Source organism: Phyllostomus hastatus, unplaced genomic scaffold (assembly GCF_019186645.2).
Source record: "Phyllostomus hastatus isolate PE091 unplaced genomic scaffold, TTU_PhHast_1.1 phas_scaffold_21, whole genome shotgun sequence".
In the NCBI taxonomy this organism is placed as follows: domain Eukaryota; kingdom Metazoa; phylum Chordata; class Mammalia; order Chiroptera; family Phyllostomidae; genus Phyllostomus; species Phyllostomus hastatus.
Genome location: NW_025334017.1, coordinates 16,655,622 through 16,673,095, shown reverse-complemented (window position 1 = coordinate 16,673,095; position 17,474 = coordinate 16,655,622). Strand labels below are relative to the sequence as shown.

At 36.0% G+C, this 17,474-nt stretch overlaps 1 protein-coding gene across 13 annotated transcripts in view; it reads left to right on the top strand.

Annotated features, from left to right (window-relative positions):
* TRIQK (triple QxxK/R motif containing) overlaps positions 1-17,474 on the top strand; it is a 75,025-nt gene that overhangs the window by 20,358 nt on the left and 37,193 nt on the right. For 3 of the 13 annotated variants that reach the window (XM_045861612.1, XM_045861606.1, XM_045861605.1), the window contains exon 1: positions 16,729-16,878. The exons of 5 other annotated variants lie outside the window; for them this stretch is intronic. Coding sequence is in view for 3 of the 8 variants with exons in the window: in XM_045861603.1 (XP_045717559.1) it covers positions 16,861-16,878 (18 nt within the window). In the remaining 5 variants the exon portion in view is untranslated. Of the gene's footprint in view, positions 1-14,562; positions 14,877-16,728; positions 16,879-17,474 lie in introns of those variants that run through there. 5 more of the 13 variants (XM_045861602.1, XM_045861604.1, XM_045861603.1 and 2 more) reach the window with 4 other exon arrangements.

Here is a 17,474-nt window from a genome sequence, read left to right as displayed (position 1 = left end):
GAAGGCTGCAGCTATGGGTAACTGGTGATTGGCAGCTTCATCATGACACTTTGCCCACTCATGAATCACATCTGGTGCAGAGCTTTTTGGTAAAACATCAAATCACCCAGGTGACTCAGCCTCACTATCACCCAGATTTGGCGCTCTGTGACTTCTGCCTTTTCCCAAAACTAAATTCACCTTTGAAAGGGAAGAGATTTCAGACCATCGATGAGATTCAGGGAAATATGACAGGGGAGCTGATGGCGACTGGGAGAACTCTGTGTGGTCCTGAGTTGCCTACTTTGAAGGGGACTGAGGCATCATTGTCCTATGTACAGTGTTTCTTGTTTCTTATATCTTCTTCAATAAATGTCTCTATTTTTCATATTACATGTCTGGATACTTTTGTACAGCTTTTTTTTTTTGTCAAATTAAGTGAAGCTTCACTATTTACATAGAAATTACCTTCCTGAATAGGAAATACACAAATATGATTATATCAGGCTTGTATATTTTTCCTCTTGAATACTTGAAATCAAAATTTTTATTTAAAAGTTTTTTTTAAAGATTTTACTTATTTATTTTTAGAGAGGGAAGGGAGGGAGAGAGGGAGAGAGAGAGAGAGAAACATCAATGTGTGGTTGCTGGGGGTTGTGGCCTGCAACCCAGGCATGTGCCCTGACTGGGAATCGAACCTGCGATGCTTTGGTTCGCAGCCCGTGCTCAATCCATTGAGCTACGCCGGCCAGGGTTATTTAAATTTTTTATTGCCTGTTAGCACTCACATTTAAATTATTTGCTTTATCACCATGAAGACTAGAATATTGCTTAAATCTATGAAACCAACCATTGCTAGTAGCAAACAAATTAATCATCTTGAAAGTTTCTGCCTGCTTTCTGAATAAATCCTTTAAATGTCAACCTTCAATACACAAAAGAATCACTATCCCTTTAATCAGATAAAGTGAGTGCCTTTGTAGGTTTTATCATTTTGGTTTATTCCTCAGGAACACAGCAACCTAAAATTTATGGGACACAGTGAAAGCAGTCCTAAGAGGAAAATTCATAGCTTTACAGGCCTATGTCAAGGAAGAACAAAAATCTCAAACAATCTAATTATACACTTAAAGGAACTTGAAAAAGAGTAACAAACAAAGCCCAATGGAGAGTAGAAGGAACGAAATAAGTATCAGAGCAGAAATAAATGGCATAGAGTAAAAAAAAAAATACCAAAGATCCGTGAAACCAAGAGTTGGTTCTTTGAAAAATAGAAAAGATCGACAATCCTCCAACCAGACCATTCATGAGTAGTACAGAACTCCACATGGCATGACACAGCTTTGAAAGGGAGTTTTAAATTGAACAATTGTGAGAGCTTACACAGAATGGGGAGATAGTAGAGTTTTAGCCAGTCAGAATGGTGTTAACTCATGATCAATCTGGGCATTTGGTGGAGACTACAGAGTGGATAATTTCTTATAAGCAGGGCTGACCTATCTCTAGAGTGAAGGCTATGCCAAATACAATCTAGACAAAGTGAAATGAACCATGATCAAACTGACACTCAATTTAGTTGGCTCCCCTTCTTTACGATAACAACAAAAACATGTTTCAGAGGAAGAAAACAATATCCAGACCTTCAATAATGTAATATTTATAATACCCATCATCCAATTAAAAAATAAGACATGTGCCAAGGAGCAGGAAAATTTGATGCAGAACCAGGAGGAAAAAATAGTCAATAGAAACAGACTTGTAACTTAAAGATTTGGTGAAACTACCATCAATAAAGCTAATCCATTATTATAAATATTTTTAAAGGAAAATATGTACATGGTAGAGCAAAGGAAGGTATTGAAATTTGAAGGAACTTCTGGTTATGAAAAATATAGTTTCTGAATTTAAATGTCGCTGGACATTAATAGAATACACACTGCAAAAGACAAAGTTGTTGAACTTGAAGGCATTGCAATAAAATCAGTCCAAAATGAAAGACAGAGCCTCAGTGATTTATGAGGAATATGAAATAGTCTAATATATATGTAGCTAAAGTTCTAGAAGGGGGGAAGAAAAATATTTGAAGAAATGGCAGAAAATTTTCTAAATTTGATGAAAACTTTAAACTTGCAGATTTAAGAACTCAAGGAACCCAAATCAGCATAAAAATAAACAGACACCAAAGCATATCAAAGTTAATTTAATGAAAGCAGGGATTTTTTTTAAAAAGTAGCCAGAGCAGAGGAGGAATGTGAATTGAAGAAAAATTTGAAGAGTGTTCATGAGATTATATCAGCCAGAAGACAGAGGAGTGACATCTTTCAAGTACCGAAAAAAATAGTTGTGACCCTAGAATTCTGTACCCAGCAAAAATATTCTTCAAAAATAAAAGACAAAATAAATACTTTCGGATCTAACAATAAGCTGAATTTGTTTTCCAAAAGCTGACATTACAAGGAATATTGAAGTATTTTATGAAAAAAGAAAAATGAACCATTAATGAACGTATACAAGGAGCAGAGAGTACTAGAAATAGTAAATATGTCGGTAAATATAAAAGCCATTTTTCTCATTTAAAAATTTTTGAAAACATTTGCTTAAAACAAACCTATTAGTTATGGCTTCCTCTGACTCTGTTGTTCTTGTTCACTGCTAAGCACTGTCCTGTGCCTCGTCTGAGGAAGGCTTTTTTTTGTTGTTGTTTTGTTTTTGTTTAAGTGGAAGGCAAGAGGATTCATTCAACTAAGTAGAATGCAGATGTAAAATGTATGGCAACAGTAGCCCAAAGGATAGGGACAGTGGATACAAATTTATATGGTGAATATTCACAAAATGAACACTCATGTAACCAGAACTCTGATAATTTCTATATATTTTGTAGTTGAAGTGTTTTAATCTCTGTAGTCTGTAGAATTGATGGAATTTGAAGTTCTTTTATTGCTTTTTGACTATTTCAAGTCTACATTTTTCAATGAATCATTTCTCCTTATGAAATGGAATGTTATTTAAAAAGGCCAGTGATCAAGCAGTACTTTGACATCTTTTAAACTGAAATGCCCCCTAGAAAGCATTACACATTTGATATCATAGGGTTTAGGGGGTAGATGGGGGATAGAATCTGCTACAAAATAGAAATTTGGTTTTCTTATTTGTGTTTTGGTTTATATCTGTTATATTCTTTTTCTGTATCAATCTGTTGTTTTAGAAACATTTAAATACACTTTTTAGAATTGTACTTTCTTCTGTATTTCTGTTTATGTTTCCATATTGTAGAGTTATATTAGTTAATATTCCAGTGCTTCTTCCCATTAACCTTTTTCCACATCGTTTTCTCATATTATTAAATTCTCTACTCTTTATTGTATACCTCTGGTAGTATAATTTGGTAGTTTTATAATCATGTCCTTTGCATCAATGTAAGTGGAAGTTTTAATAACACAATCTGTTTGAAAACTACAAGCCTGAAATATTCTTATATCAGTAAAGTAATGATATTAACACATGAGATTTCAATATAATTAATGCAGTTCTGCAACTTCTATGAATTAGATATATACTATTCATTTTTGTATCTATTTACTAATAAAGCTATTTTTAGTAAGTCATATAGAATTATGAAACTAACTAGAAACGAAATAGCCATAAAGGGCATTCTGATGGTTGCCTTGAGCTGTTTATTTTGCCTTACATTCTCAAATTAAGCTTACCTCAGTGACCATGTCTTTCCACTGGTTTTAAAAGATAAGTTAAAAAAGTATGTACTATTATTATTGGTCCTATCCTAATATACAAGGATATGTTTCTAGGCATGAAATAATTATCCTTAACTTGAAACATATGCTTATGTATTCTAGGTTTATACATTTGAAGAAAATTTAGGAATTATCTAAATAGGGAAACAGCTTGACTTTGTCAAGGTCATTCAGTCTTTTATTGAAAAGACATGGCTAAACTGAGGTTTTACGTCTGCGGGCTGTTTCCTTCTGTGCTTGTATTATGCCAGAGGGCAAACATTGAGTGTTTCTTGAAAACCATCTATTTGCCAATCTAGAACTTTCTTTTTTAGTTCATTATTCTTGAAGTAGTTAGCCAGAAAGAGAGAGAGGGGGAGAGAGAGAGAGACAGACAAATCCAGGTTATTTTTTGCCCACTTTAAGTACATTTAAGTGACTTTTCCTAGGATGTTTTTGTTAAATATGGAAACCTAATTACTTCAAATAGATAATACACATTGAAATGACTAAAATTAGCATAAGTAATGCTTGCCATTAAACTAGATCAAGGAAGTTCAATGAATTATGAGCAAAATTTGAAAAGTTGGACAAGCAGCATTGTCAATGTGCCAATTTCAAGTCTTCTGTCAGAGATTGACAAGGTGCACGTAGAGGCACCACGAAGCTTTTCAGTGGACTTCTGAAACTTACTAGTTTATGTCCTAAAACTAATATGTATTGGGAACTTGGTTCATGTTTGCTTCAATGTAAAATACATGCAAATTAAGAAAAAATAAAAATTTTGTACTTCGAATAAGCCAAACTTGGTTATAAGTAGGGATTTTGATAGATTTAGAATGTATCAGAGCATTTTTTTATCTACACTGAACACAGATATACTAGAAGTTCGTTTAGCATTTGGGCTAAACATTAAAAATATAGTTTTTTCCCTAGTAAACTTTTATCTCAAGTAACTTATTGAAAGCTCTAAATCATAAACATGTTTCATTACTTTAGAACCAAGAAGAGGGAGTGTATGTTGAAGAATTATGATAAAATATATATATTTTTTTTTACTTAGGAATCACAGAGATAAAAATAGATGCCATCTGAGATATTTGCATCTAGAGCTTATTATTTTTCCTAATCAATTACCCACCAGTTTTTGGTGCCATGTAGATGCAGTTAAGTTTTTTATTATCTGTATGATAATTGAAATAACCTTGGGTTTCATATAATTTCCTTAAAATAATTCAGTTTAAAGAATTTAAAGTATTGAAGAACTAATTTTGTGACCTTTAGATCTAGAGCCCTACTTTTGATAAGCCTTTATCTCTTTAGGAAAAACCATCTGATGGTGGATTGGTTAATAATGTTCAAAGTATACATGAAACTGCCCTTTCTTCACCTCAGAATCCAAGAAGCCAAGCATATACTGGCTTCTCATTCCTCTGGGCTTGTTAGGCTCTTAGCATTCAGGGGAATGATCTGCCTGCCCTACTGGGTTTGTACTGGAATTGTAGATGCTTTTGCTCTTTTTACTAGGTTGGCTCTGTGTCCTTTCTTGTTTCGGTACTTTGCAATAGTAAAAACAGCATTTGCAGTTTTTTTTGTTTGGTACGATATTGTTGTAACCTGTAGAAATCTTGTGAAAGTAGTATACTTTACATAGGATATAACCTGTATTTGAAAGAAAGTATAATTTATGTCCTTAATAACTTTTTAAATAAACTATTAAAAGTTATATCATAGGCCAAGTGCAGCTTAACTAACCTATCTCCTTTTATAAATATAATACAAGAAATTACTGCAGTTCATTTCCCATTTTGTTGAATTTAAACCCTGGTAAATAGTAATGATCATTTTTTTTTTTTGCTTAGGAAAATTGTCATTTACTTGATGAAAAATTTCTTCCTCCCAGATTTGAAATGCCCATTCCTTTGATAATCATGCAAAGTACAGAATTAAAAAAAAATCCGATTGGACCAAGCTAAAGCAGAAAGCCCCCAGTGATGGGCATTATTGATGGTATGTGTGAGGCAGCTTTTTGTCTCTTCTGGGCAGTATAAATTTAATGTGTTTTCAAGTGTGTCATGCGTCCAGATGCCACAACAATCTGTGCATTAAAAAGGCATTAATAAAAGTAAGTAAAATATTTGTGGGTGCTTCTTGGAGAGGGCCAGGGAATTTGTGATATAATTATGTTTGGGTCAACTAATTCTATTAGGTTTTAGGACAGACAAGTGTATTGCTTTCTTGTAGCAATTATAAACATTTTATGATACAGATTTATAACATTCCTATACCCTTACCATCTACCTCATGTCTATTTCTCCCTCTATGTTACCCATGTTTGTTAATGGCATTAGTAACTGTCTAACTATTTTACCCAGTATGGTCCATGAAACAGCTGAGCTTGAAAACCCTGGCAGGAAGTTGGTGTCTGTTTAAAATGCAGTTTCCTGGGCCCCTCCCCAAACTTACTGACTGGGTATCTTTGAAGAGTGAGGCCTGGGAAACTATATTTAATTATTCAGATTTAATCTTCAGTTTTTCCTCTGCCTTATACCTCCATCTGGTCTGTTCCCAAATTCTGAGAAGTCAAATACCAAATACTACTTTCTTTCCATTTGCTGCATTGCTCCCTTCGTGGATTGCCTCATCAGTTATTTTTCCTCATCAGTTTTAATTGTTATCAAACCTCCCAATCCCTCTGATCTATTAAAAGGTGTCTGATCTGGTTACCTTACCACCTAATACCTTTTTATGATTTCCTATTGAGTTCAGAAAAAAGTCTAAAGTCTCAGACAATTACTGAAAGCTTCCACAATTTAGTCTTTCTACCCCATTCAGCCTCCACCAAAAGATGTCACAGCCCTTGCTCAGGCCTCACATCTGCCTCTAGCAGTGTTTCTCCAATGCTGGCATACACAAAAATCTCCCATGGATGTTTAAAAAAAACTAGTGGTTCTCAAACATTGATGCCCCCCCCCCAAAAAAAAACACAGAAAAACACCAAGAAACTGGAGGTTCCTAGATCTTAGGCCTTGAGACTGAGGCAGTGGGACTGTGCTGAGGCCCAGGAATGTGCATTTGAACGAGCATCCCAAGTGATGGATGGATCACATTTTGACAAGGGCTGATCTAGAGCCTCTAGTCTCTGCTTGAGAATGTACACCTAATTAGACTCTTGAGACCTAAGTTTTTACTGAGATGCTTGGTTCCAAGCCAGCTGACCCTTTCCAGCTGACCCTTTCCAGAGGAACTGGGACTTCCCCGTTTTCCCCAGGCCACAGATGACTCCTGACAGGTCTCGGTACTCAGTGCAGTTCTCAGTGCTTTTGAGATTAGGTAGTTCAGATGATACACATTTCTGTTACTGTCCTTCACTGTCCAAGGTGACCTGTTTGGCTGTTTGTCTCCCCTGAACTCTTATGCCCATATCGTTCTGTGTTTTATTTATTTTTTCCATGAACCAATCTCTTGATATTCCCATTCCTCCTTATATTTTTCTTTATCCCTCTTGAATCCCATCAAGCACTTGATTGATTATTTCTTTTACCTCTTTTTTTTAAAGATTTTATTTATTTATTTATTTTTAGAGAGGGGAAGAGAGGGAGAAAGAGAGAGAGAAACATCTATGTGTGGTTGCCTCTCATGTGGCCCCCACTGGGGACCTGACCCACAACCCAGGCATGTGCCCTGACTGGGAATCGAACCTGTGATGCTTTGATTCGCAGCCCGTGCTCAATCCACTGAGCTACACCAGCCAGGGTTGAAGTCTGATTAATTGACATTAATTGAGGTCTGATTCTCTTAGAGACACAGTGTCCCTGAACCCATCTTAAGTGGAAACTGTTCTCTGCATACTTGTGGATTAAGAGTCTGGTTGTTATTTTTTTTTTACTTCCTTATTACCACCTTCAGATCATTTACTTTTCCATGCATATAAAACCCCACAAGACAAATGAAACAAAATAAACCCAACAAGACAAATGAAACAAAATAAACCCAACTCCTTTGTGGTTCATTCCATTTGACTATAGTGCTCTCCACCTCCTTTTACTGCTACCTGTGGATATTCAGGTCACTCTTCAGTCTTCCTAATTTACAGTAGCCTAGAGTCTTTCTTTTTCCCGTAGCCCCAGTCCTGCCACCATGCTGGATGCCTTCCTCATTCACATGTCTGATGTGGTGTTATCCTGGTCTCTCATTTCTTTAACTGCCGTACTATTCTATCACTTTGCTCACCTGCTCCTTCTCAATAACATTAATTACCTTATACTTTATTAATAACCTTGGTTCTTTTGTGATAAAGGTTTTTACTCGCAATACTTTGGTTATCTGACCTCATCCAAATCTCTATGTCCAAAGATTGATGTACTTTCTGTTTAACTTGAACCCCCCTGCTCTCTTCACTTCTCTAAACTCCATGATACGTGATTTCACCCACTTTTTATAGGCTCCTGAACTTCTTTGCCCTACTGCCCTTCTGTCATGCCTGTCTGGGGAAACCCAAACTGTGCTTAACCCAGCGGTCTGTCTCTTCCCTGTGCTGGCAGTGAGCAGCTGAGCACTCAGAAAGAGATATATTATTTACGGTCAGGTAGTTTGCTGCTACCATGTTTCATGGTTACCAAATGAATTTGGTCTCTTAGTGCTTCTCATTAATCCTGTTTTCCCTAGATAACTCTTTCTGTTCCTCCACACTGTAAGTCCCAGCCTCTGTGCTCTCACATCTCCAAACTTCCCACCTTCCAGTTCACTCTTAGGAGATAATCTTGCTTTCTACTTTGTAGTGAAAGTAGAGTTACCAGATAGAGCTCCCTCTACTTTGGGCTACCCAGCCTCAAACCTTACATGTATTATTAACCATCCTTTTCCTCTTTCCTGTCTAAGAAGTGAAAGAGGTAGTCTGGTATGATTATTCTTTCAAGTATGCACTGAATTCTGTCCCGTTCTGTTTACTTGGACACCTCTGTCATGTTTTACTTTTCCTTTTGTATCATCAGCCCTCACTTTTCACTGGCTCTTCCCACTTATTTTGATCAGCTCAAATTTCCATCTGTATTCAAAAACAAAAGTCCTCAAGAGGAAAACAAGACAAAGCATAACCAAAAAAAATCTGTCAACCTCAATGTGAACTTCTCTACATACTATCCTTTCTTTCCTTCCTTTTACTTTATGATAGATTTATTTATACTTTTCATCTCTGCTTTCTCACTTCTTACTTATTCCTTACCCATAGGAGGTCAGTGTTTCAATGTGCGCCAGGGAAGGAGCAGGGATAATCATCATTGTTAATTGATGTTACAAGCACCTGTAAGACTGACAATGTTTCAAGGGCCTGTGAAACTGATGAATGCCCTTTGAATTTAGGTCCGAAGAGCCATTGCTTCTGCCACTCAGCATAGCATGTTTCACATTTATCTCCATTGTTATTCATTATCAGTTATTTGCTGAGTAGTATATTACACTGGTGAGTATGCCACTGTTCTTATGTCAACCATTATTGGGGCTATTTTCAGTCTTTGGCTATTATGAATCAGGATGCAATGAACATCTTTGTGGCCATATATATTTATCTCTGTTAGGTAAATTCTTAGGAGTGGAATTTCTAAACTTTGTTAGAAATTGCCAAACAATTTTCCAAAGTGGTTGTATGATTTCACGCTCCCATCAGCAATATATGAGAGTTTCCCTCGCTTCACTTCCTGCCAATATTTTGTGTAGTAAATCTTTACTCGAACTGTTCTAATGTATGTGTAGTGATATCTAAATTTTAATTTGCATTTTGCTGATTACTGATGGTGTTGAGAACTTTTTTATGTTCTTATTTCTCATGTGAATATCTTCTTTGGCAGAATTTCTGTTCAAGGCTTTTACTCATTTTTTATTGGGTTGTATTTTATTTAATTTATTTTTTTATATATTCTGGATGCAAGTTCTTTCATCAGATACAGGTATAACTATTTACTTCCTTTTGATAACTTATTTATTTTCTCACTGTATATTTTGATGAACAGAAACAAATTTTGAAATCCAGTACATTCTTTATTTGCTTTTATGGTCTGTACTGTCTGTGTTCTCTCTAAGAAATATTTGCCTACTTCAAATTCATGACAGTAATATCTTTTTCCTTTGTTAAAACGATATAGCTTTGTTTTAACTCTTATTTTCTTAGGTCTAGGATGTATCCTCAATTGATTTTTGTGGATGGTGTGACATAGGGGTCCAGGTCTTTTGCTTGCTTGTTTGTTTGCCCCCTACGGATATACAGTTGTTGCAGCACTGTTTGTTGGTACTCTGTTCATTTTAGCCCCTTAATATGGCTGGAGGGTTAGTCCCACTGATTAACGTTCCTTTCCTGGAACATGATTTTTGGGGGTTCCAGACATAACTGTCCTGTAGTTACTTTTCTTATGCATTTTTATATCAGCATTGGCAAGTGATCAGATTTTAGAAATCTTTTCACGTATTAAAGTTTTTACATACTCTCTTTGCAGCTATAAAGGAAATTAATTAGCAAGGAAAAGACAAGGTGGTCACTTTGATCCCTGAAAGCATCAGGAAGACTGCTGTTTAGTTGTGCAGTTTAATTCAATAGGAATTTGTTCATCCATATGATGACTTATCTCAATATGTTTATGTCAAGATACCCATTTTCTACTTGGATACAAAGGTATATATTTTGTTAGTCTTTTAAATTGACTATTTTGTTTTAAATGGACTATTTTCTTCATTCTATATGTATGTACAATCATCTCTTGAGATCTGAATTAAGAACTCTTGTTTGAAATATTAAAATGTAGATTCCACAAGTGGCATTTAAAGTAAATTTAAGAGCATGAGTAAATTCATGAAAATGTGAATGAGCTTGCCAAAATCGTGGAACTAAAAGCTGGATTTGATACTGTGTTGGAACACAGGTAGAGAAGAAATGACAAACTTGGACATTAGTGGTTCTTTAGACTAAGGATTTTTGCTTACTCTAGGAAATAGGCCATCATATTAATTATATGATCAATTTGAATTTTTAAAATATTACTTTGCAAACATTGTAATGTTTCCAAAGATCAGGGACACGTGTCTCCTTTATTTCCTACTTTATTCATCCCTGCATTTGGAATGATACTGTGTTTTCATGATTGGTTCTCAGTTGTAATCCAGTGATAACCAAACATCTTTTCTCCCTGTTTATAATTTCATACTTAAATAAGAGTTTTCTTAGTAGGGTCTATCTTTTAACCTTAAAAACTGAGATGATTATTTTTCTGGAGTCATAGGTTAATTTTTTTTAATGACCTGTGTTTTAATCTGTATTTAAATGTTGCAGCCGGGATTGAATACTTCTTTTCTGAAAGCAGAGACGTATGTGAAGACATCAAGTTTCTTATTTCTTTACTTGTTCTTTATAGGTTTCATAAGAAAAGTATAAATGAACAATGAAATAACTTGCTCAGAATGTGATTAAATATGAAACTACTCTTTGTATATTTTCATTTTAGTTTTTCTTTTTTATTGAATTTATTGGGGTGACACTGGTTAAAAAAATTATACAGGTTTTAGGTGCACAATTCTACAACACTTCATCTGTTCACTGTTGTGTTTACCACCCCAAGTCAAGTCTTCATCCATCACCACTTATATCCCCATACCTTCCTCCAACACCATCCACCCCCACCCCAAAATCACCACACTGTTGTGCATATCCATGAGTTTTTCTTTTGTTTTTTATTTTTTCTGATTAATCCCTCCATATTCATACCTAGCTCCCCCACTCCTATAACTGACAGCCTGCTCTCTATGAGCCTTTCTCTATTTCAACTGTTAGTTCATTTTATTCCTTAGATTCCAATTATGAGTGAAATCATATGGTACTTGTCTTTTTCTGACTTACTTCTCTTCCCATAAAGTGCTCCAGATCCACCTGTGCTGTCACAAAGAGTATAATTATCTTCTTTTTTTACAGCTGAATAGTATTCCATTGTGAAATGTACCACAGCTTTTTAGTCCACTCATCTACTGATGGGCACTGGGCTGCTCCCAAACTTGACTATTATAAATAATGCTACAGTGAATATAGGGGTGCATATGTACTTTCAAATTACTGTTTCAGTTTTCTTTGAATAAATTCCCAAAGCAGAATTGCTGGGTCATAGGCAGTTGCATTTTTAATTTTTTGAGGTAACTCCACACTGTTTTCCACAGTGGCTGTACCAGATTGCATTTCCACCAACAGTGCATGAGGGTTCTCCTTTCCCCACGTCCTTGCCAACACTTGCTGTTTGTTGATTTATTGATGATAGCCATTCTGGCAGATACCTCATTGTGATTTTAATTTGCATTCTGTAATGATTAGTGGCATTGAGCATCTTTTCATATGTCTTTTGGCCATGTGTATGTCCTCTTTTGAGAAGTGACTATTCAGGTCCTTTGTCCATTTTTAATTGGATTGTATTTTTTTTTTTTGGTGTTGAGTTGTATAAGTTCTCTATGAATTTTGGATATTAATTGCTTTTCAGATGTATTGGCAAATACATTCTCCCTTTTCATGGCTTATCTTCCTATATTATCGATGGTGTTCTTTGCTGTGAAAAAACTCTTTGATTTGGTTTAGTGCCATTTGTTTATTTGTTATTTTGTTTCCCTTTCCTGAAGGTGTATATCAGAAAATGTAGTGCTCAGAGAATGTCAGAGGTTTTACTGCCTATATTTTCTTCTTATTTTATGGTTTTGAGTCTAACATCCAAATCTTTAATTCATTTTGAGTTTATTCTTCTGTATGGTACAAGTTGATGGTGTAATATTACTTTTTGCACATAACTTCCCAGTTTTCCCAACATCATTTATTGAATAGATTGTCTTTACCCCTTGTATTTCTTGCCTCCTTTGTCAAATATTAATTGGCCATAAAGGTGTGGGGTTTTTTCTGGGCTCTCTGTTCTGTTACATTGATCTGTATGTCTGTTTTTATGCCATTATCATGCTGTTTTGATTACTATGGCCTTGTAGGATAGTTAAATATTGGGTAGTGTGATTCCTCCAACTTTGTTTTTCTTTCTCAAGATTGCTGTCTCTATTTGGGATCTTTTGTAATTTCATATAAATTTTTACAGTATTTGTTTAATTCTGTGAAATACACCATTGGTATCTTCATAGGAATTGCTTTGACTCTATGGATTGCTTTGGTTAGTATGGACAATTAAATAATATTCTTCCTACCCATGAATATGGTATATCCTTCCACTTACGTGTATCTGCTTCATTGACTTTCTTCAGTGTCTTATAATTTTTTGAATTCAGATCTTTTACATCCTTGGTTAAGTTTATTCTCTGTTTCTTTCTTTCTTTCTTTCTTTTTTTTTTGAAGCAATTGTGAATGGGATTGTTTTCTTAGTTTATGCTGTGATAGTTCATTATTGCTGTATAAAAATGCAATTGATTTCTGGATATTTATTTTTTATCCTGCTACTTTACTGAATTCATTTTTTAGTTTTGGGAGTTTTTTGGTGGAATCTTTAGGGTACCTTTTATTTCTTCTCTTATTGTTATGACTAGCACTTCCAATACTATGTTGAATAAGAGTGGTTAAAGTGGACATCTCTATCCTGTTCCTGATCTTTAAGGAAATGATTGTAGTTTTTCCCACTGAGTATAATGTTGGCTATGGGTTTCTCATATACAGCTTTTACTACTTTGAGTTATATTCCCTCTCTTTTCACCTTGCTGAGAGTTTTTATCATAAGTGGGTGCTGGATTTTATCAAATGCTTTTTTTGCATCTATTGATATGATCATATGGTTTTTATCTTTCATTTTGTTTACATACTGCATCACATTTATTGATTTTCAGATATTTAACCAACCTTGCTTCCTTGGATAAATCCCACTTGGTCATGGTGTATGATCTTTTCAATGTATTGCTAGATTCAGTTTGTTAATTTTTGCTTGAGGATTTTTATATATATGTTCAATAGGGATATTGGCCTATGGTTTTCTTTCTTTGTAGTGTTTTTATCTGGTATTAGAATTAAGAAAATGATGACCCCATAAAATGAGCTTGGAAGTCATCCCTCTTCTTCAATTTTTGTAATAGTTTGAGAAATATGTGTTAGTTTTTCTTTGAATGTTTGTTAAAATTCACCTGTGAAGCCATTCCAGTGTAGGATTTTTGTTTGGTGGAGGTTTTTTGTTTACTGCTTCAATTTCACTAGTTGTAATCTGTCTATTGCAATTTTCTGATTCTTTGTGATTCAGTTTTGGAAGATTGTATTTTTCTAGGTATTTATCCATTCATCCAGATTGTCCACATGTTGGCGTATAGTTGCTCATAATATTTTCTTACAATCCTTTGTATTTCTTTGGTGCTGCTACTTCTTTTTCATTTCTAGTTTTATTTATTTAGATCCTCTGCTTCATCCAACCTACTTTTTATTCCTTCTTTGTGTTCTTCATTTCAGATATTATATTCTTTTCTGACTGGTCTTTCTTAATGGTGTCTATATCCTGTTTCATGTAGTTAACATCCTAATAACCATTACTCTAAACTCTATATGTAATAAATTGCTTGCCTCTATTTCATTTAGCTCTTTTTCTGGAGATTTCTCATGTTCTTTCTTTTAGGACCTTTTTTAGTCTCCCCATTTTGGAGAATGCCTCTTTTTGTTTGTTTCTGTGTATTAGATAGTTCTGCTATGATTTCCAGTCTTGGCAGGGTGGCCTTATGTAGTCGGTGTCCTGTGGGGTCCAGTGCTTGTCTCCTTGATCACCTGAGCTGGGTGGGTGCTCCGGGAATGTCCCCTGTGTGGGTTGTGTGGGCACTCCTGTTATAATCGACTCTTGATTGCTATTGGCCTGTTTGTGCATAGGATCGTCCCTGTGGCTGGCTGACTGTGAGGCACAACCTCAACCCCAGTGTGCGAATTGTTGTTCAGGTGGTAACCACAGGAAGCAGAAGTCACCTCAGCAGTGTTTGGTCCCTGCCAAAATTTCTCTTTGGATATACTGCATATGAAGTTTATTAGATCCTGCTTTGATGTTGTCTGAAGCTGGCCACTAGGTGTGTTGGTTCTGCACTTTGAGAAGGACTCTGGTACAAGCCAGTGTAAGACACTACCTATAACTGGCTTTTGCATAGTTTGAGGCTACTGCTGCAGGACCTGGATCTCACAGGAAGGACCAGGTATGTCCCAAGGCCAAATTTTACCAGCACTGGAAGGTCAGGAAAAGTCCCAAGGTAACCTGAGATCTGCCTAGCTTGCCTCTGCCTGCTGGGTGCCTGCTGGGCTTGCTTACTGAAAGAGCTCTGTCTATAGTCCTCAGCACAGCTTACACTCCACAGTGATAGGTGAGAGGGTATAGAGGATGTGGGGTTTTGCTTTCCCCAAGACTGATGCTGCATGGAGTGGATTGCTCCACCCAAGAAAGATGGCATCTCCAATATGGGAGAATGACTTTACAAAGGTATCCTGGGAGCTCTCTCTTCAGTTCCCCAGAGCCACAAAACCCAGAATTTCCTCACACAAATCTAGTCCACTCTATCCTCACTTTGTCAGAGCCCTAGGTAAGTGTTGTGAATGAGATTTTGTACATTGGCCCTTTAAGAGGGTGCCTGTGTCTCTATCAAACTCCCATCTGTCCCTGGTGGACAATAACCCTATTACTTTTCACAGCCAGATGTTATGTGGGTGCCTGTTCCTGGCTCTTGTGTTCTGGGCTGGGGAGCCAGGTGTGGGGTTTAGATCCCACACTTCAGGTGAAAACCCTATGCAGCTGAGATATCTCTCCAGAACCTCAGCTGTCACCCGTGGTTGCTGGTCCAGTGCTTTTCGTGTCTCCACCCACCCTACCATTCTCTATGTGGCTTCTTTTATAAATTCTTGGCTATAAGACTTCTCTTCAGCTAGTCTTCAGTTGGTTATTCAGGATGATTATTCTATAATTTACTTATAACTCCGGTTTGGTATTTTGAGGAGGTGAGTGTAGTTTCCATCTACCTTGCCTCCATTTGGGATCTCCTATTTTTGTTTTCAGAGGTCATATATTAAGCTTACCAAATACATGTGGAAAATTGCTGTGCAAAACAAGTTTAAGAAACTATATTAAAAACTAAAACACCCTTTAATTTTAAAACTTCTAAAGAGTGTAAAATGTCAATTAAATAAAAAAGTAACTATGAATTATTTAAATATGCAATTACATATTAAATAAATTAGTATTTTCCTCCTTAAATATGTGTTATCAAGTTTCAAGAATATTGTAAACTTGGATAATTTAATATGAAATTATTCCTACAGCAAGATTTATAAATAATAAATATTATCTTACTAACTCATAATTTAGTTTTTTAGGTCTCAGAGCAAGTTAATTCTTCAGAGAATGTAATGTCCTTTATAAAAGAAGGTGATGAGATATCCTCTCCAAGGAATTAAATTGTGAGAACAGTTTTGGTATTGCACATGCTAATATAAATCTGTTATTCCCTTTTCACATATATAAGAACACATTTTAAATTGTGAATGATCCTGTATGCAAATAACTGTCTCAGTAGAAATTATGGCTATATGTGCTAATTTCTCCCTGGATTTCTTGAAAGTTTGCTATCTAACCATCAAGGCAATAGAAATGAATGCTGATTACTACAAGACTTTGAACAACAAAGAAAAGTCAGATTATTTTAGAAGTTCCTGATGTTTGAGGCATTGACAGTTGACAGTATTCCTCACCATACACATGAATAGATATCACTTTAGATCATTTAAAATAGGCTGAGTGTTTTTATTAGAAAAGTAAAATATTTTCTAACTTCTTATATTTATTGTAGCTAATAAAGTGTGAGTATTTGTTCATGTGTGCATTTTCTAGGCATGTTTGTTTCAACATTTGGTAGGATGTCATTTAGCTTAAAGAATAAAAAATAATAATAAACAGAAGAATAAAAGTTACATTTTTAACATTTTGATTAGGGATTACCAATCACTCAACAAACATAGGAACATCCAGTCAACAAGGAGGCATGGGTAAACACGTTTTGCTTCCTTGCACAACCACAGGAAAATTACAACTATACCTGAAAACAAATACCACCCAGAACCATCAGAAAATTGAGCTGTATGGAAGTCCAACAACCAAGGATTTAAAGAAGCCACAATCATCCAGGCGGATACATGGAGAATGACAGAGAGGTGAGGAGATGCAGTGGGGCATAGAGAGATGGTGGTGGTGAAATGGGTGGTCCCATGTTCACATGTGGTGAATAAAAATTGGGAGGGATACCTTGGGAGAGAGTGATCCCAGCCGCAGGCCAGACCACACAGCCCAGGGTTCCAGTGCCAGGAAGATCCCCATAACTTCTGGCTATAAAAACCAGTGGGGTTGGGCCAGCAGAAGAAACTGCTGGATTTTCAGCACACCCTTCTCAAAGGGCTTGTATGGATTGAGAACTTAGGCAGACCAACCCACTCTTGGATCCAGCACCAGGGCAATATCTGGAAAGGCACTAGTCACATACAGGGAGGAAGTGAAGTGACTGGAAACAGGGTGAGTGCTGGAAAAATCTCTAGAAGCCAGGCAGCGACATTGCCCCCTCTCGAAACCCTCCCCCTAACATAGAACCACAAAGTGGTAAAATGGGTTGCCCTGCACTGGTAATTACCTAAGGCTCCTCCCCACACAGCAGGTGCCTTTTCTACAATAGGCCACACTACTAAGGAGCTGTCAAAACACCTCTACCTATACACAGAAACACACACAGGGAGGCTGCCAAATTAGGGAGACAAAG